Source organism: Nicotiana sylvestris, chromosome 10, assembly GCF_000393655.2.
Source record: "Nicotiana sylvestris chromosome 10, ASM39365v2, whole genome shotgun sequence".
Lineage (NCBI taxonomy): Eukaryota > Viridiplantae > Streptophyta > Magnoliopsida > Solanales > Solanaceae > Nicotiana > Nicotiana sylvestris.
In genome coordinates, this window is record NC_091066.1 from 60,927,571 (window position 1) to 60,948,196 (window position 20,626).

A 20,626-nucleotide genomic window follows, 5' to 3' on the forward strand; every position below is an offset into this window, starting at 1 on the left:
GATATTCTTGGACTTGTGTGCATGTTTGGTTTGGAGCCCCGAGGGCTTGAGTGAGTTTCAGATAGGCCACTAAGTGGATTGGACTTAGAATTCACAGCTGGTGTTCTTAAGTTAGGCCTCACATTTGTGATATGCAAGAATTCCTGGCAGGTTCGCAGTTGCAAGCTATTTCCTCGCAATTACGAAGAATAGCTGGGCACCATAGGTTCACATTTGCGACCAATTTTTTCACAATTGCTAAGTGGGGCTGGGGGGACAGTGTTCGCATTTGCGATCAAAATGATCACATTTGTGAGAAGTTCAACTTCGCAATTGCGAACAAACCATCACAATTGTGAGGACATCAGGAATGTGAGACTTTCGCAATTGCGAAGGCTTTCTTGCTTTTGCGGGGTTTGCAATTGTGAACCCCAGGTTGCAATTTCGACATTTTTAAGTGATTCTAACCTATTTTCTTTCAATACATTTCATAAGATTGCAACCTAAAGTCTATGATTTTCATGGTGGAAATTCGGGATTTGTGTAGAATTAGGGTTTTTGTAAAATTAGAATTTATACCTCAAATTAAGGTTGGATTTCGAAACAAATTACATACCCTAGCTCGGGGGTGAATGGGTAATCATGTTTTGGTCCAAATTTCGTGTTTGGACCAAGTAGGCCCAGGAGTTGACTTTTGTTGACTTTTTTAATAATAACCTAAATTGAATATTTTGCAATCGTGGGTGGTTCCTAAGGCTTAATTTGAATCATTTGGTTGATAATTTGCTAAGCTTGTTTGAAAGGAAAATCCGTGGTTAAGCTTTGAGTTGATCGTTGGAGTGAGGTAAGTTTCGTGGTTAACCTTGACTTGAGGAATTAGGACTTGTTTGCCTATTTTCTCAGTGTTTAAATGTTGGGTATAACATATATGTGAGTACTTATGCATTTTTGTTTGGTTAAAGCACGCGGGTGGGACTTCTTAATGTAATTTATTGCCTTTTTTATCATGATATTCATGTTTAGACAAGTTAAACACTAAATTGGTCATTCTTTCCGCACTTATGTGCTATTTTTGATAATTGAGTATTGTTTCTGAAGTTGAGGTTGGTATTGTGGAACCATTGTTGACCTAAGGTTTGTCCTTGTTTATTCTATCTTCCTATTATTATATGTTCATTGTTATTTGGTAAAGGAGAGTGTTAATGCATGAAGGGTGATGACGTGCTATATTTGAGAGTTAATGCATGAAGGGGTAATGTCGTGCCATATTTGAGAGCTAATGCACGAAGGGTGATGTCATGTTGTATCTATTGATTCATGATGAAATTGAGAGTAAAAGAACAAAGGGTTATGCCATGCCGTTATTACTATTTCATAGTGAGGTTGAGAGTAAAAGCACGACGGGTGATGCCATGCAGTTTTATTCCTTATGTTTATTTGTTATTATGGTTAAAGGATTATTGACTATTTCTTGTTATCATTCCCTCTGGTAGTTATCGTATTTTGAATCCCTTTCGCATGTCCCCTCCCAATAGTACATATTAGCCTTTATTTGATGTTATGTTATACGTATATTTTTATATGCACATGTTTATTTACGTGGGTATCCTATCATAGCCTCGTCACTACCTCATCGAGGTTAGGCTCGACACTTGCGGAGTACATTGCGTCGGTTGTACTCATACTACACTCTACAATTCTTGTGTTTATTTTGGTACTGGACCCAACTATCCGTGAGGTGTATCAACTCGTATTAGCATTCAGAGACTCGAGGTAGATCTTTTGGAAACCGCAAAAGTTGAAGTCCCCTTCCATTTCCCCTATTTACTGTTCTTTTCATTCGAGATAGTTGTATTTATTTCAGACTTTATATGTAGAACCTCTAGAAGCTCGTGTACTTGTGACTCTAGATCTGGGTTGTACTTAGATATTATTGGTTTTATGTCATTCTGCACTTCATATTGGTTTCATTTTCGGTCTAATTGGTTTTACTTATTTGAATTGATAAAAATTGGCTGAAATATTCTCTAACGTTGGCTTGCCTAGCAAGTTAAATATTAGGCGCCATCATGGTCCCGAAGGTGGGACTTTCGGGTTGTGACAAGTTAGTATCAAAGCACTAGGTTGCCTAGGTCTCACATGTCATGAGCAGGCTTAGTAAAGTCTGGAGGTTTGGTATGAAGACGTCTATACCTATCTTTTAGAGGCTATGAAGTTAAGGAACAAATTTCACTTCTATTCATCTCTGTCGTGCAATTTTATTCTATCATTGCTGATTGAACTCTTCTAATCTTGTCCTCCCGCAGATGGCAAAAACATGTGCTGTATCTTAAGTTGGACAGCAGTCGGAGCCCCAAGTGGCAGCTCCTACGAGGGGCAGAGGTCGAGGCCAAGGTCTAGCCAGAGGCCGAGGGAGAGCTTAGCCTAGAGCTCGAGCACCAGCACCAGCACTAGTAGTGGAGCCTCATGTGAATTTTGATGAGGAGGTTCCAGCTTAGATTGTACCTATTGGACCAGATCAGATCCCGGAGGGGTTCATCGTCATCCTAGTGCTTCAGGATGCTCTAGTCCATTTTGTAGGCCTTATGGAGAGTGTGGCCTAGGCTGATACATTTCCTATGGAACCAGCCGTCTCTCAGGCTTGGGGGGAAGGACAGACTCTCGCTACTCATACTGTAGAGCAGATGGCTCCCTAGTATCAGACTCCAATAGCCGTGCCAGTGGGGTAGCTCATCCAATTATTATGGCACAGGCCGGTGACCGGCCCGCCATGTCTTCTGGGGGCTTATTGAGACTGGACAAGTTCACAAAGCTCTTTCCAGTTTGCTTTAATTGTGCACCTTTTGAGGACCCACAGGATTATCTTGACCGCTGCTATAAGGTGCTGCGAAACATGAGTATAGTTGAGACCAACGGGGTCAATTTTGCTGTGTTTCAGATGACGGGTTTCGCCAAGAGGTAGTGGAAGTATTTTGTATCGACCAGACCATCTGGGTCGCCTACTCTTAATTGGTACCAATTCTCTTAGCTATTATTAGAGAAGTTCCTCCCTATCACACTGAGAGAGGACTACTGCAAGAAGTGTGAGCACTTCAAAAGGGCAGTATGAATGTTACTCAGTACGAGACCCATTTTGTGGATCTAGCCCGTCATGCTATTCTTCTGCTTCCTACACACACACATACAGAGAGTGAGAGATAGAGAAAGAGAGAGAGTGAGAGAGAGAGAATGATGAGTATTATTGATGGACTCACTCATCCTATCAGGCTATAGATGGCCAAGGAGACCGGGGGTGTGATTTCCCTTCAGATGACTGCTAATGTCTCTAGGCGAATCAAGATGGTTCTTGCACAAGAGAGAGGGCAAGGGTTTGATAAGGGGCCTCGTCATTCTGGCAGTTTCAACGGTGTCTCTCCTGGAGGAAGGGGTACTTTTGGTAGAGGCCATCCTCCTAAGTTGTTTTATTAAGTGCTCCAGGTGTTGATACCCAATTTTTCCCTATATATTTTGAATATGCATAAATACTTTCAAAAATAGCATATATATGCATATATAATGTTACGCAACGCCTTCCTGATGATCTTTGGAAGGGCAACGTAAGGCTAAGCAACCGATGTCAGTGCGGTTGCTGTCCGCCAATGAGGTCCCCTCCGCACGCTAGACTAGATTGTCAGTGCCGTGCGGGAAAACCAATATCGTGTGCAAATTGCGGAAGCTGAGAGAGAATTGGGTTTTGAATGATGATGATGATTTTATTGATGAATGAAAATGCTGATTACAATGGTGCGGTGTCGAGGGGGAGAGACACCAGAAAATGCTTGCTTGAAAATGTTTGATTGTTTGGTCCCCCTTAATAATGCTTAAAAAAAATAAACCAACATTACAAGACTAGCCCTAATAAAGCTGTAGAAGCACACTGAAATGAAAATGATGAAAACTAGTCTATGATTACAATGAAAAGGACTTAGATTATTACAAGGTAAAACTAAGTCCGATGGCAGCATCTTTGTCTTGCGGGTCAGGGTCTGCGCGCGCGTTGCTGTGGGCGCGCGCGACACTTGATGTGCTGGCCTGAGGCTGGGCGCTGGTGCTTGGCATCAGGGTCTGTGCGCGAGGCGCTGCTGGAATGGGCCTGCAGCTGGGCGCTGGCGAGGCATCAGGATCTGCGCGCGCGGCATTGTCAGGGCGCGCGGCGCTGTTGTCATTGGCCAGCCCTTGGGCGCTGGCGAGAGGCATCGGTGGGGCGACAGAGGCACATGCGCGCTTGTCACTTGGCGCAGCCAAGACCACGGGGCCGACCATGGCGCTAGGCATTGTGAGGCTTGCTAGGCCGCCATGGGGCGCGGCCAAGGGGTCATGGGGCATGTCTGGAAAGCAGCCCATGACATTCTCCCCCACCTGAGTTGGCGCCGTCCTCGGAGCCTTATGATGATGATGATGATGATGATGTTTCTGATGGTTGTTGGATGGGAGGTCTGCGCCCCTCTGTTGTTTGAGCTTGCTGTTGTAGCGAAGCAATGATTTCATGCGGCTGACATGGAAGACTGGATGGATCTTCCACCAGGATGGAGTTTTTACCTGGTATGTGGACTTCCCAATGCGTTTTTCAATGGGCAGGGGCCCGATGTATTTTTGTTGCAGCCGAGGGTCATGGGTCCTTTCTGCAAACAAGTACCGCTTTGGGATGCATAGCATTACTTTGTCCCCTGGTTGATGTTGGGCAAAGCAAAGATTTTGTTCGGTGAACCTTTTTGCCCGCTCTTGGGCCCTGATGAGATAGCTCCGCACTATCTCCATGTTGCGCTCCCATTCGCTCGAGAAGTTGGCAGCTCGAGGAGATTTCGGCATGGTTGAGGCATTCACCGTTTGCGGGAGAAGCGGTTGCTGTCCGGTAACAATTTCAAAAGGGCTCTTGTTTGTATGATGGCTCTTTTGAGAATTGAAACACAGTTGAGCAACATCCAGGAGCTTCACCCAATGCTTCTGTGATCCGGTTGCGAAGTTGCGGAGATATTCCTCCAGCATGTCATCGAACCGGTCTGTCTGGCCATCCGATGGTGGATGGATGTCTGTGTTGTGACTCAATGTTGACCCAAAGCACCTGAAGAGATGGGTCCAAAAGTTGCTAGTGAAGCGTGAGTCGCGCCTACTAACAATGTTTTTGGGCAGGCCCCAATGTTTGACAATGTGCGAGAAGAAGAGTCGAGCTGTATCTTCTGCTGAGATGTTTTGCGGGGCTGCTATGAAAGTTGCATAGTCTGAGAACTGATCTATGACAACCATGATGGATGCAAGATTGCCGACTTGGGGCAATCCCGTGATGAATCTGAGGGAAACACTTTCCCATGGTCTCTGAGGGACATGTGATGGCTGCGAGGGTCCCGGCTGTGATGAGTGATCCGACTTGTCCTTGTGGCATGGCTGACAAGTCTTCACACGATGATGAGCGTCACCAGTCTTTTGAGGCCGATGACATGATGGCTGATTGTTGCTGCGAAGGGTAGCCTGAACCTGGGGTTCATGTCTGTTGACTACCTTCTCCAACTGCATGGCCGAGATGTTTTCAGCGGCCATCTTTATGGGAAAGCATGGTATGGTGCAAGGGCTTGGCCCCGTTTTCTCCCATCATCAGGAGCATGTTGGCAAATGGTACTGGAATGGTGTTGGTTTGCCTCATGAACTCCAAACCCACTATGATGTCGAAGTCATCTATGATTGCGATGCGCAGGTCGATGCTTCCTTTGTATGGGCCAAGTTTCACTGGGACATTTGTAGCTGTTCCACCCAATGTCTGAGGTGGTGAGTTGATAGCCTTGACGCGGCCTTTGCTCTTTTGTACCACAAGACCTAGGCGCTCTACTTGCGTTGATGACAAGTAGTTATGGGTGGCACCCGTGTCTATCAATGCGTGAAGGGGCTTGCCGTTCACTTTCAATTCGACGAACATTAGGGTCCTCGCTTGCTTAGGAGGTCCTTCGTCCATCTTTTCTTTCCCTTTCCTTGGTGATCGGGACTGATGTTTTCTTAGGAGGACATGCACTGGTCCCCGCTAAGGCATGAGGGATAGAGCCAACAATTGCATTGAAGGCGCCTACCTGGTTGTCTTCAGATGTGTCTGATGCATCTGTCTCATCCTCGACAGTCTGATGAGCATTGACCTTGATGTTTGGGCATTCATTGTTCCAATGTGCCCCGCCGCAATGACGGCATTCTGAGGGAGGCTTTCTCCCCTGATTGTTGTTGATGGATGCAGCACTGTTGCTGTTGGAGGGAGGAGTCTTAGTTTTGGATGCACTCCGATCTCCCCCACTTTTGCTTGGGCCACCATTGCTGGGATGGTGCCCGTTGAATCCCCCTCGGACAGACGGCTGGGGCCTGTCGTTCTGAGTTCCCAAATGATAGTCGCCAAGGCATTCTGCAGCTTGAATGGCCTTGGGCAGGGTGTCTACCCGTTGTCGCTGTAGTTCCATACGGGCATGAGGTTTCAAACCTTCTATGAATGCGAAGAGTTTGTCTTTGTCCCCCATGTCGCGTATGTTTAGCATGAGTGCGGAGAATTCGCGCACGTACTCCCTCACTGATCTGGTGTGGCGGAGGTCCCGTAGCTTTCTCCTTGCGTTGTATTCCACATTTTCGGGAAAGAACTGCAGGCGTATGGCTACCTTCAATTCATCCCATGTCTGGAGAGTATCTTCACCGGCCTTGATGGCTTCGTATTTGACCCGCCACCAAAGTTTGGCATCGCCCTGAAGATACATGGCAGCAGTCGCTACCTTTTTGGATTCCTCCAAATGGCCCACGGCATCGAAGTATTGTTCGATGTCGAAGATGAAGTTTTCCACTTCTTTAGCATCCCGGGATCCGTCGTATGGCTTTGGCTCCGGTATCTTAAGCTTTTGTGGAATGGGGGTGAGGTCTGCTGCACCCCTGATGTGATGGTCGCCTTCTCGAAGTAGGCTCTGTAAGGCAGCATTGACAACGTTGAGCTTGTCAGTCAAGTCGTTTATGGTTTGCTGCATGGCAGTTAGTCTGTCTGCCTCATGTTGCTGATGGGCTAAATCGTCGGCACGCTCCTGTTGGAGGTCCTCAAATTTGCCATGAATATTGGCAGTTTCAATGGCTGCCGTTTGTCGGTCCTCGTCGGAGTCACGACTGATGTTTGCAATGTCATTTTCGGCCTGCCGCATTCGGCGGTCCAGGTCGTCCAACCTTTGCACTAGGTTGTTGCTTTGATCAGGCACCGTTTCTACGATGGGTCGTAATCGGTCAACCGTCTCTTCTAGGGATGCTAGACGCTCCCCATGATTCACCATGGTCAGAAATGGTGATGATGGCAAATGTTCCCTCGTCCGATGTCGAGCCTAGGCTCTGATACCAACTGTTACGCAACGCCTTCCTGATGATCTTTGGAAGGGCAACGTAAGGCTAAGCAACCGATGTCAGTGCGGTTGCTGTCCGCCAATGAGGTCCTCGCCGCACGCTAGACTAGATTGTCAGTGCCGTGCGGGAAAACCAATGTCGTGAGCAAATTGCGGAAGCTGAGAGAGAATTGGGTTTTGAATGATGATGATGATTTTATTGATGAATGAAAATGCTGATTACAATGATGCGGTGTCGAGGGGGAGAGACACCAGAAAATGCTTGCTTGAAAATGTTTGATTGTTTGGTCCCCCTTAATAATGCTTAAAAAAAATAAACCAACATTACAAGACTAGCCCTAATAAAGCTGTAGAAGCACACTGAAATGAAAATGATGAAAACTAGTCTATGATTACAATGAAAAGGACTTAGATTATTACAAGGTAAAACTAAGTCCGATGGCAGCATCTTTGTCTTGCGGGTCAGGGTCTGCGCGCGCGTTGCTGTGGGCGCGCGCGACACTTGATGTGCTGGCCTGAGGCTGGGCGCTGGTGCTTGGCATCAGGGTCTGTGCGCGAGGCGTTGCTGGAATAGGCCTGCAGCTGGGCGCTGGCGAGGCATCAGGATCTGCGCGCGCGGCATTATCAGGGCGCGCGGCGCTGTTGTCATTGGCCAGCCCTTGGGCGCTGGCGAGAGGCATCGGTGGGGCGACAGAGGCACATGCGCGTTTGTCACTTGGCGTAGCCAAGACCACGGGGCCGACCATGGCGCTAGGCATTGTGAGGCTTGCTAGGCCGCCATGGGGCGCGGCCAAGGGGTCATGGGGCATGTCTGGAAAGCAGCCCATGACAATAAGCATGCACCAGGGTTTTATAATTTTTCCATAATTTTAGGAATTTAAATTGATTTATTTCCTTCTCATTTATTCATAAAATCCCCAATAATCATTTTCCAAATTATTATTATAATAATTTATTCATTTAATTTCTATACGTATGCCAAAAGATGGTTAATATATTTTTTATGCATTTTTTTATAATTGTATTTGGTATTTTTAAGCAAAATTGCATATAATTGCAATATTAGCCCATTTAATGGATAATTACATTGTATATATGCAAAATTGCTCCTTATATTTTTAAAATAATAAATATATATTTTAAATTATTTTGGTACATAAAATTACTTTCAAGAAATCGTTTATTATTTATTATAAATTAAATAGGGGAAAATTGGCTATTTAAATGGTAGCCAGATTGACATTTCAATTATAGCCTAAATTAGACCCAACCCCCAGCCCAATTTCATACCCAATTACCCGACCCAGACCCTATACCGACCCGGAATCTATTAAGTCCTCGCCGTTGATCTCCTAGATCAACGGCCCGTATCACTTCTTTCATTTTTTTAATTCCTAAGACCCTAACCTTAGCCTCATTTCCAAAAGACCACCACCCTCAGATTCTCTCATCTCCTTTGTTCTCTCAACCTAAGCCTAAACCCCTTTCAACTGCCTCCCTTCTCCAGTCTTCTCCGGTGACCACCCTTCAACCCCAAGCCTCCAATGGTTCCCCCATTGCCTTGCTCATCTTCTTTGAGGCCTATAAGGGCATTGGGCCACGCCGACTTGTATCTAGGGTTTGCTATTTTAGCTGTTCTTGGTTACTCCGATGTGATTTCGAGCAATATCACGCTGTATTTGTTACGATCATTTTAGTTTCTAAATAGGTTCTTCCATCTCTACTTGGGTTTCTTCTGAAACCCTAATTTTGGTTTACATCTCCTAGATCTATGCTATTTTTAAACGATTCAAGTCTGTTCCTTTTATGTTTTACATTTTTCTTAAACCTCTTTTGCAAAAATCATCGATTTTAAGTTGTTTTCACTTTCTTCTAAAGTTAGGGTTTTTCGAAACTTCTTCTACACTTCGTTTAAACCGATTTTTATGTTCAAACTTCTATTCTTTGCATATCTCGACTTATTCTATATTCTTACTGATTTTTCAACTCGCCTATGTTAAAATCCCTAATATTTCTAGATTTCCCTTGTTTGGTTCTGTATGTTAGCATGACTACTCGATTCTTGTTTACCTTGCTCCGAATATGTTTTGCTGAGTTCTTAGCCTAATATATACCACTTCTATGTGATTATATTCATCTTGACTGTTCCAGACTTGCCTATTTCTGTCAATATTGTTGACCTTGCCTGTTTGCTACGTCTAGTTGTTCTTACTCTATTTATATGTTGAGTATAGAATCATAACTCCCTCTTGACTGGTTTTGATTTCCTTATTTTATGGTTGATCTTCTTTTAAACCCTAAATTTCTACCTCGCCTGTTTAAATTAACTGATTCTCCTACTTTATTTGCTACGGTACTTTATTCTTACTGAACTATTTCCTTAGTAAGAGCCTTCTGAACTTAGCCCTAATTGTCTACCCTATACTTGCTGAATTTGAATCTTTCTTTATTAGTTGTATACTAATTTCCTACCTTATTTATCTTTTGTCTTACCATTTGAGTTAATTCCCTTGATTTAAGGGGAGTACTTCCCTTGATTTCCTGACTGACTGATTCTGAGTTCCTTAATTACTAATGAACTTTGATTTTTACCTTACTTGTTACTTGCTCTCAGACTATATATACATTAGTCTTTCATTAACAACACGCGAACACTCTTGGTTCAAAGCTATCTCTCACACTTAAACTTTCTGCTCTCTTTTGTGCTACTTTCTACTGCTCTAATTATCCGGCTGCAAGCCAAGGCTAACCATTGTGTTCTCTTGTTCTTTCACTTTGCTTACTGTCCTCTTTGGTGGTATGTTCTAGTTTCAATTCAAAAGTTCCAACAACAATGTGATTCTTTTATTGTTTCAGTTCATCATGTTTCTAGTTTGCTTCTATTTATGGTTTTGCTGTGAAATTTGTAGTTTATGTTTGCATATTGCGTACTCCCCTCCCTTATAAATCAGTGTATTGCCCCTCAGTTTGTTTCTGATCATGTCTACACAAATCATCTCTTACTTGTTATGTGTTTACCACCATGAATCCCCAAATCCTTATCTCCCCTATATATGTGTTTGTCCATTTGTCTGGTTTTGTGACTATGTCTGGTCATCTGCTTCTGAGCATGTCTATACTAATTCGTGGATCTTTACTTAATTGTGTGTCCTATGTATTCCCCAGACCCCTTAACCCGTGTTTGTGCCTACTGAGCCTGCCTGGGTGATGTGACCCCTGGCTGTGTATCAACCTGGCCTAAGGTGTTGTGTTTGGACTTCTGTTCATTTCTTCAATCTCTTTTCAAATAGTCTCTAAGTTTTGTTAAATTACTTTCTAACAGGCCTTTCTTTATAAAGTTTTAACCTAAAATAACTTTCATTCTACTCCTAGTCAATAAGTTCTGCCCCCTCCAATATGTGTACTGCCTTGGGATCCTCTTGAGAACCCTCTGAACTCTGGCATACTGAGGCTGGCCATTCCACGCTGCACTTGTTCAATTCTTGGTTACCAAGTCTATGTGTAAGCACTGTCCGGGATCCTTGAGATCCTTAGGGAACTTTGATGCACCTAGACTGTGACATTGTCTATGGAATTGAGTCATTTGAGGCTATTGGAGGCTTTTGGAAATCTGGGCCTAATCGGAGGCTCCCTATATAATAGCTTCTTATTTTCTTATTTACTTATGTAATTCATTCATTGGTATGTAATAACTTGTAAACAAATATTGGGGTATTTAGTGAAAGGGGTGGGTAGATACATGTTTTATGGGGTAATACGGGTAGAAATCATGTTCATAGGACTTCACATTTATTTTGATTGCTTCATCAAATAGAAATCATGCTCATAGGACTTTACATTTAATCTGATTGCTTTATCAAGAAAAATCATGCTTATAGGGCTTTACATTTTGCTAGAAACCGTGCCTATAGGTTCCAAATAATCATGCCTTCAATGTCTTAAAATCTGATTAACTAATAGGTGCCATGCTTATAGGACCTAATCCAGATTTTGTTATGGCAAACGTTTATGTATGTTTTCATGTCTGCATGTCTTAAAATCAGGTTAACAAAGTTAGATATCATGCCTATAGGGAACCATATTCGAAATTCTGCATGTTAATATAAATTAGTCTAAGTAATTCAACTTAGTCCACACTTAGTTCACTTCTGAATCAGTTTAATTAAGTATTTCTTACTTCCTAAAAAAAGTTCTTTAAAACTGTCTCAACCTATTATTAGAAAAACATGCCTATAAGTATTATAGAAACCCGTTTCAAAACCTTCTTTGTTTTGTTATACAAATGTGCTAATCAGTGCTCCGCATATAGGTAAGCCCTTAGGGCGTTTTCAATCCTGCATTTATCAAAACTGTTTCTATGGCTTAACATTTTCTGATCCTAATAGGCTTTAAAAATCAATAGGCAATATCTAGGGTCACTACTCCTGAGTTTATAAAAATAATAAGTTGCTTGTTTCTACATATTCATCTAGATATCCTGCCTTAGGACATTGCCTAATAAAAGCCCTTAATTGTGCTTGAGTCATGCTGTTTGTGTGCTTGTTTGAGGAGGAAACTTTGAGCCTCTATTTGTTGCCTTTTATGTGCTGAAAGTCCTAAATGTTTTGCTTGTCGCCTTAGAATTTTCACCATTAAAAACCTTAGGGGTCCGTCTAGAACCACCTATAGGTAGATGTCCTAACTCCCTCCCGAAACATTGAAAAGGGACGGGTAACAGCATGCAATAGAAATCGTTGAGCAAACACTCGCTTTGCATGACCATTAAGGGGATGGGAAGGGTAGATATAGGATATGATGACGACGCACTAATGTCACGTGTAGCCCCTCATTGAAGAGTGTTTACCAGGCATTGCGTGGGGTGATCCTATAGGATAACCAACCTAGGAACCCTCATTTACAAAATTTCCCTTTTATTTAAACCTTTGTTTTACAACTTGTCCAAATCTTTATCTTATTACTTGAGTTATCCAACGTGCTTTACTTGAAACATATTTGATTCAACTGTTTACTTGTAATGGACTAATTAATGAATATAAGTTCGCCCGGGATCCACAGTTGTGGACCAAGAGGGGTGCCTAGCACCTTCCCCTCGAGGTTACTTTGAGACCTTACCCTAATCTCTAGTAATGCAAACCAACCCAAGAGTTAATCGCTCTAGGTGCCTAACACACCATAATCCGTTAGGTGGCGACTCTTCAAGTACCCAATTACCAAAAGGAAATGAGTCATTACACCGCATGGAATGTAGAAACCCGGACTTCCCCGTCAAAAGGGAAAAAAAGGGGCGCGATAGCATGGCGCTCTGCTAGGGAGATCTTTTAAGCTCTTACCATAACGAACTTATCTTTTACAAATTAGTCCAAGCATACTTTGTCCCGTACCCTTCTCCCTTATTTGAATTTAACTGTCTATTTTTCAAGCACTTATGATTTCTTTATTGCCCTAAAACTGACTTGTCTCTTTGTTTTCCTTTTTCTGTAATTGTCTTTCAATTATTTAAATGCTGTATTTATTTTTCCTACGTGAAAATACTTGACTACATGTTATTAATTGCTGTATAAATCAAGCTCCGCATCATATTCCACTCGTGCATATCAAATCCTTTAGCAATGCTTTATTGAGTGGTTGCGCTCTTCCTATTTACTACCCTTAAATTCGAAATGGGCTATTTGCGGTAAAACCAGTCGATCAGCGGTGCAGTCAACGATTTCGTGCCTTCTCACTCGAGTTATGCGCTTGAGGGCACCAGTTTAAAACCCCATAGAAAACTTACTCTGGTTAAAATTGTGCATGCATCATGGTCAAACCTAGTCGGATCAGTTATGTTGTCTACATAATGATATTTTAAGATAAGCCTTATCCAAAGTCCGATATGTTGATCATGAATGTATAAATAGTCGAGTCTGGTGGGGGTAAGGTCTAGCCCTTTTGTTTTGCATAAAATGAGGCACGAGGTCCCCAGCTTCGGTATGGTTAGCACACCCTCACTCTTGCTAGACTGGTGGAAGAATCTTTTATCAGATGACCAAATCAATGAATGGAAAGAGAGGGCCGCCAAATCTAGTGAGAAACTGGAATATCTAGAATACAACCTGTTGGAATTGGAAGGAAAAGTAAGGAAGAGAGTCACCGACCTCCAGAACGCTGAGGGAAATGAAGGAGGACATTTGGCAAAGGCATTCTTACTAGTGAACCTACGTGAACTGGAGGATTTGATCAATGAGAGCATTCAACATGAGGAAGGTCCTTCTTGGACCAAGTACGCTAGATTTATTTGCTTTCCTAAATGTAATAACGCCAAGTGACAATAGTGACTTGCTTTTCTATTGTCTTAGTGTCATTTTGGGATTTGTCTGTTTTCACATTATAAAGTGAAGCATTTACTGGCATCTAAAGTTCTCCAAATTTCCTTGTCGCTAGGCCTACCTCGGGAACAACGATGCTCCCAAATTAGGACACGAATCTGCATTCCCGCAATATGTGTTTAAATATTGCAAACATTTCAGAATCCTCACTGGCTTGTTACCTTTTATTTTTGCTTATTTTTATTATTCCCATCCCCTTAGGTTGGTTTACTCATACTGGCCTCATCAGCATATCATGCCAGATATAGAGGCCATCCACCACCTCCTCCTCCAAGCAACACAAAATGCAAAGGAAAAGCAAAGATGGAAAACTTAATTGGGATCCGAAAGGAAATCGTTGAGAACGCAGAGACTTCCGATAGCCATAGTACTCCGGCCCCAAATTGATCTGGTTTTGAGACTAGAACAAAAGATACTAGAGCTGCAAGGAGAACTAGAGCAGGTCCGCAATTTGGTAAACCTGTCACTTACCCTTAATGTCCCCGATGTGCACCAACAAAACACAAAGAACCCAACTCCTCCTCAAAACACACAAAACCAACAGCCACAAAATCCTCCCGCACCAAATCAATACATAACTCCATCCCAATACCAACTCCACCACAACATCATCATCAACCAATTTAGTACTCACCAACTACCGCTTACCACACTCCCCAAAATATACCACCACTTATTCCTAATCCATAAACTCCAACAATGACCATCACTATACCCAAGTCCCTGGAACCCATCAGAGCAACCCCATATACGTGGAAACTATACCACATTCTACCTAATCAATCTCCTGTGCACCAGAACCCTCTGAGAAGGACCTGCTCATTAAGAACATAGCCGAAGAACTCAAGAAGTTAACAAGTCGGGTTCAAGGTGTTGAAGGCGTCAGAGGGATAAAAGGTTTAAATTATGAAGATCTATGCATACAGTCGGATGTCGAACTGCCAGAAGGGTACAAACCTCTAAAGTTTGAGATGTTCGATGGTACAGGTGATCCCAGAGTTCATCAAAGGACCTATTGTGACAAGCTTGTTGGGGTCAGAAAAGATGAAAAAATTCGGATGAAGCTCTTTATGAGGAGCCTTACTTGGGATGCTTTGTCTTGGTATATGAGCCAGAATCCCAAGAAATGGTTCAATTGGGTAAGCATGGCGTCGGAGTTCATGGACCGGTTCAGGTTTAACATAGAGAATTCACCGGATGTCTTATACATTCAAAATCTTAAGAAGAAACCTACTGAGACTTTTCGTGAATACACTACTCGTTGGAGGTCAGAAGTGGCCAAGGTTAGGCCCTCTTTGGACGAAGAACAGATGAATAAATTTTTCATCAAGGCCCATGATCCACAATACTATGAGAGGTTGATAGTTATCGAAAATGACAAGTTCTCTAACATCATCAAACTCGGAGAAAGAATCATAGAAGGAATCAAGAGCGGGATGGTAACGAACTTCGAGGCACTGCAAGCCACGAATAAGGCACTACAATCAGGTGACATATCGAAGAAGAGAGATGTTGGGGTAGTAATGGTGACTCAAGGCCCAAAAACTCCACTTACATATCAAACACCTCCACCCACATATCAGACACCTCCCCCCACATATCAAACACCTCTACCCATATATCAAACACCTCCACCTACATACCAAGCATCACCACCTACATATCAACCTTCATCTCCCAGGTATTCCTAACCAGCCTTTGTCCATCACACATATAATTCCCAACAATCCCACTTCCAATCACCACCAACTTGCCAAAATTATCCAATACCAAGACGCAATTTTGACCGCAAGCTTCCCAGATAGTACATCGCCATTACTAAGCCTATCGACCAACTATATGGAATGCTAAAAGCCACAGGTTACGTCACTCTTGTTCCCGTTGTGGCATTAGAAAATCCATCACAATGGGTCAATCAAACAAAACTTGTGCGTACCATTCCGGTATGAAAGGGCACACCACTGCTGAGTGCTGAACATTGAAGGATAAGATCCAGACCCTCATTGACAATAAAGTCATACAGGCAATGGAAACCGCACCTAATGTCCGCAACAATCCCCTCCCTGATCACAGAGGTGATGGTGTACATGCGATATAAACAAATTAAGAATGGGACCCTAAGGGGTCAATCAGGCTTATTCGAGAAGGTGACAACTTTAAGGTTGCAGTCACACTTACTCACATTGTGGTTCAGACTCAGGCACCAATTGATGTTGAGGTAAATGCATCAGTTCTATTTGAGGTAGAAGTAGCTCTGCCCGCAGCCACCTCCGCTCCATTTGAAGTAGAAGTGGTCACACCTTTTACTGTGAAAGTATCAACTACACCCCCATTCAACTCAAAAGCAATACCCTGGGATTATATTGCTGAGGCTTGGCGAAAAGGGAAGGCCAATGTGGAGGAATCTGACACTGTACAAGGAATGACTAGAATTGGAAGAGTCTGTACACCTGAACATTTGGGAGGTTCAAGTAAGGAGGCCACTGCTAGGCAACCTATTATTGAGACCGGACAAGATAACTTGTGGAGGAAAGTGCAAGCAAAGGAGAACTCTGTTGTTTACCATCTGAACAAAGTCCCTGCTCAGATATCTATCCTGTCACGATTGCAGAATTCAGAGGCACACAAGATTGCTTTGATGAAAGTACTGACCGAGGCTTATGTACCCAATAACATCACCTGTGGAGAAATGGACAACATGGTCGAGAAAGTACTCGAAAGCCATAAGATTATCTTCCATGAAGATGAACTACTGCCCGAGGGTTTGAATCACAATCGACCATTGCATATCATAGTACAATTTGAAGACAAGTTCATTGCCAGAGTCCTAGTTGATGGAGGTTCGAGCCTAAATGTTTGTCCAGTAGATACTCTGAAGAGGTTAGACGAAGGTTTCCACGAGGTATGGGTAGGAAGCATGAATGTGAACGTTTTCGATGGGTCCTAGAGGGCCACGATCGGGGAATTCAACCAAGTGCTTAACATACCGGCCTCATATAATCTTCTATTGGGCCGACCGTGGATCCATACTGCTGGAGTCGTGCCCTCCACGCTACATCAAGCCGTGAAGTTCGAATGGAACCATCAGGAGGTAATCATTCACGGATATGGGAGTATCCCTATCTACACTAGTCAAACCATCCCGGCTATTCGACAGAGAAGAAGGCTAGGAGGGGAAACCTATCATCACATCGAATGGATCAATGCCGCCAAGAAGGATAAGTGGTGGAGTAACAAAATAGAAAGCATACTAGCATGGTCTGGATACGAACCCGACAAAGGGTTGAGAAAGAACCTCCAAGGTATCACCAAACCAATACGGTTGAAAAATCATGGTACCACCTTTGGGCTCGGATACCAGTATACATGGCAAGAGTACAATGATTGGTCGCCTCCCTGGCACAGGCCGTACTACCCTCTTGAGCAGCTAGTTCCATGTTTGGAACAAGCTTTTAACTTGGCCGACACAATATGGGGAACTGCAGAAGAAGAAGCACTAGTTGGGCTGAAGGATCTATTCTTGGAAGATGAGGACATGAATTGTTGTGCCATAATTAAGGAGGAGGAGGAGGAAGAAGGCCTCACAATTCAGACTGTGTCAAAGGGAGTTGTTCTCAGAATTTGGACCACCACACCATCATAAGCCCACCGAGTCCCCGGGTAGCTTGGAAGAATTTACTTCTATAGCCGTTCTAGGCATTTAAAATTTCCTATAGCTTCATTTTTATCTTTACTTGTTTCAAAATAAATGCTCGATTCATCGAGCCGTGCTTTGTCTGAACAATTTTTCAAGTTTTAATCAAATGCATTTGCTCTTTATTATTCACTACTATCTTTACACTTTTTCTTTCCACAACATTATTATTACTTTTTTTGATGAACCAGTGACTGTGCCATGTAATAAGGCAACGCAACATGAGAATAGTGATTCAGAGGAAGAAGGTGAGATACCTGAGGAAATTGTCAGGGAGGTTGAAAATTTTGAGAATAAGCCTAAATCCAACCTGGACGAAACAAAAGCAGTAAATTTGGGAGACGTCGAGACCGTCAAAGAAACCCGCATTAGCATTCACTTGTTGCCAACAGAAAAGGAAGGAAACATTCATTTACTAAAAGAATATGAGGACATTTTTGCATGGTCATATGATGACATGAACGGTTTGAGAACTTCCATAGTGTCTCAAAATTTGCCTACTAATCCAATGTGTCCTCCAGTCAAACAGAAACTCAGAAAGTTCAAACCAAACATGAGCCTGAAAATCAAGGAGGAAGTTACCAAGCAGATCAAAGCCAAAGTTTTCAGGGTAGTCGAATATCCAAACTGGTTAGCTAACATTGTGCCAGTTCCGAAGAAGTATGGTAATGTCAGAGTATGCGTTGACTATCGGGAGTTAAACAGAGCAAGTACCAAGTATGACTTCCCACAGCCAAATATACACATCATGATCGATAATTGTGCCAAGCATGAACTCCAATCCTTTGTAGATTGCTTCGCGGGTTATCATCAGATTTGGATGGATGAAGAAGATGCAGAGAAGATAGCTTTTATTATCCTATGTGGTGTATATTGTTACAAGATGATGCCATTCGGTCTGAAGAATGCTGGGTCCACTTACATGAGAGCCATGATAACTATATTCCATGACATGATGGAGGTGTATGTGGACGACATCATTATTAGATTCAAAAAGGGCACAGATCACATAGCGGACCTGAGAAAATTCTTTGACATGCTAAGGAGGTACATTTTAAAATTGAACCCCGCAAAGTGTGCATTTGGGATTCCCTCAGGAAAGTTATTAGAATTCATTGTCAGTCGCCGAGGGATCGAGCTTGATCCATCTAAAGTCAAAGCTATTTAGGAGTTACCGCCACCTATGAGCAAAAAAGACGTGATGAGCTTCGTAGGGCGGCTCAACTACATCAGTCGATTCATAGCACAATCAACAGTAATATGTGAACCCATCTTCAAGATGCTGAGGAAAGATGTCGAGACAAGTTGGACCGAGGATTGTCAAATGCTTTTGACAAGATCAAGGAATACTTGTCCACACCGCCAGTTCTGGTCCCGCCAGAACTAGGACGACCTTTGCTACTTTATCTATCCGTATTGGATGGAGCCTTTAGATGTGTTCTGGGACAACATGATGGGACAAGAATAAAGGATCAAGCCATATATTACTTGAGTAAGAAGTTCACACCTTATGAAGCACAGTATTCTCTGCTTGAATGCACTTGCTGTGCTCTAACCTGGACAACCTAGAAATTGAGGCATTACTTCTATGCCTACACTACCTACCTCATATCCTGGATGGATCCTATGAAGTACATATTTCAAAGACCTATGCCTACTGGGAAGTTGGATAGATGGCAAATAATACTAAGCGAGTTCGATATCGTCTATGTAACTTAAAAGGCGGTCAAGGGACAAGCATTGGCAGATCACCTTGCTAAAAATCCGGTGGGAGGAGAATATGAACCCTCGAAAATGTATTTTCCTGATGAAGAAGTATCATTTATAGGAGAAGACATTACCGAAGTATACGACGGTTGGAGGATGTTCTTTGATAGAGCTGCAAATTTCACAAGAGTTGGCATTGGAGCTGTTTTGGTATTAGAAACGGGTCAACATTATCCGGTATCTGCTAAACTCAAATTTCTCTACACTAACAACATGGCAGAGTGTGAAGCCTGTATACTAGGACTCAACATGGCAGTCAACATGAATGTTCAGGAGTTGCTGGTGATCGGTGACTCAGATTTGCTTGTGCACTAGGTACAAGGAGAGTGGGCCACCAAGAATTCCAAGATATTTTCATATCTGCGCCATGTGCGGGAATTGAAAAAAAGGTTCACAAAGATAGAATTTTGACACGTGCCCAAAATTCAGAATGGGTTTGCTGACGCATTAGCCACTTTGTCATCCATAATACAACATCCAGACAAGAACTACATTGATCCCATCTCGGTGAGGATCCATAATCAGCCAGCTTGTGCTCATGTCGAGGAAGAAGCAGATAGAAAGCCTTGGTTCCATGACATCAAAGAGTACTTATCAAGGAGAGAATACCCGGAGCATGCAAATCACCCTCAGAAACACACGCTTTGGAGTTGTCAAATCACTTCTTCCACAGCGGAGGAAACATGTACAGAAGAACTCCTGATTTGGGTTTACTAAGATGTGTCGACCCAAAGGAAGCTTCTAAGCTACTTAAGGATGTGAATGTTTGGACCTGTGGTCCACACATGAATGGTTTCATCTTGGCTAAGAAGATACTTAGGGCAGGTTACTTTTGGATGACCATGGAAATAGATTGCATTAAGTATGTCTGCAAATGCTTTCAATGTCAAGTGCATACCAACATGATAAAAGTGCCGCCAAATGAGCTCAATGCAACAAGCTCACCTTGGCCATTCGCCACCTGGGAATGGATGTTATTGGTCTGATTGAGCCCACGACTTCAAACGGACACAAGTTTATTTTGGTAGACATTGATTACTTCACAAAATGGATAGAAGCCGCATCGTACAAAGTTGTAACCAAGAAAGTCGTTGCAGATTTTGTCAAGGATCATATTGTCTGTTGATTTGGAGTTCCCAAGTCCGTTATTAGTAACAACACCGCCAATCTCAATAGTAATCTAATGAAAGCTATATGTGGAACTTTCAAAATCAAGCACAAGAATTCCACAGCCTACAGACCTCAGATGAATGGAGCCGTAGAAGCCGCCAACAAAACATTAAAAAGATACTAAGGAAAATGGTAGAGAACCATAAACAATGGCATGAGAAGTTACCCTTTGCTCTGTTGGGATACCGCACCACGGTTCGCACATCGACCGGGGCCGCACCCTACATGCTGGTTTATGGTACCGAGGCTGTCATCCCAGCCGAGGTGAAGAT

General features: G+C 43.0%; 1 protein-coding gene across 1 annotated transcript; it reads left to right on the forward strand.

Annotated features, from left to right (window-relative positions):
* Window positions 1-14,868: 14,868 nt before the first annotated feature.
* LOC138879411 (uncharacterized) lies at window positions 14,869-20,170 on the forward strand. Its single transcript, XM_070159021.1, has 7 exons — window positions 14,869-15,162; window positions 15,966-16,625; window positions 17,629-18,464; window positions 18,851-18,909; window positions 19,246-19,466; window positions 19,614-19,771; window positions 19,858-20,170. Exons 1-7 carry the CDS (start codon window positions 14,869-14,871, stop codon window positions 20,168-20,170), a joined length of 2,541 nt encoding a protein of 846 aa, XP_070015122.1.
* The last annotated feature ends 456 nt before the right edge of the window (window positions 20,171-20,626 follow it).

Bases quoted from the DNA above. Each gene is read 5' to 3' on its own strand.
- LOC138879411 (XM_070159021.1), top strand. From the start codon at position 14,869: ATGGCGTCGGAGTTCATGGACCGGTTCAGGTTTAACATAGAGAATTCA. The intron at 18,465-18,850 runs GTACATTTTAAA...TGGAGCCTTTAG, and splicing joins TTCTTTGACATGCTAAGGAG to ATGTGTTCTGGGACAACATG. The intron at 18,910-19,245 runs GTAAGAAGTTCA...TATCATTTATAG, and splicing joins TCAAGCCATATATTACTTGA to GAGAAGACATTACCGAAGTA.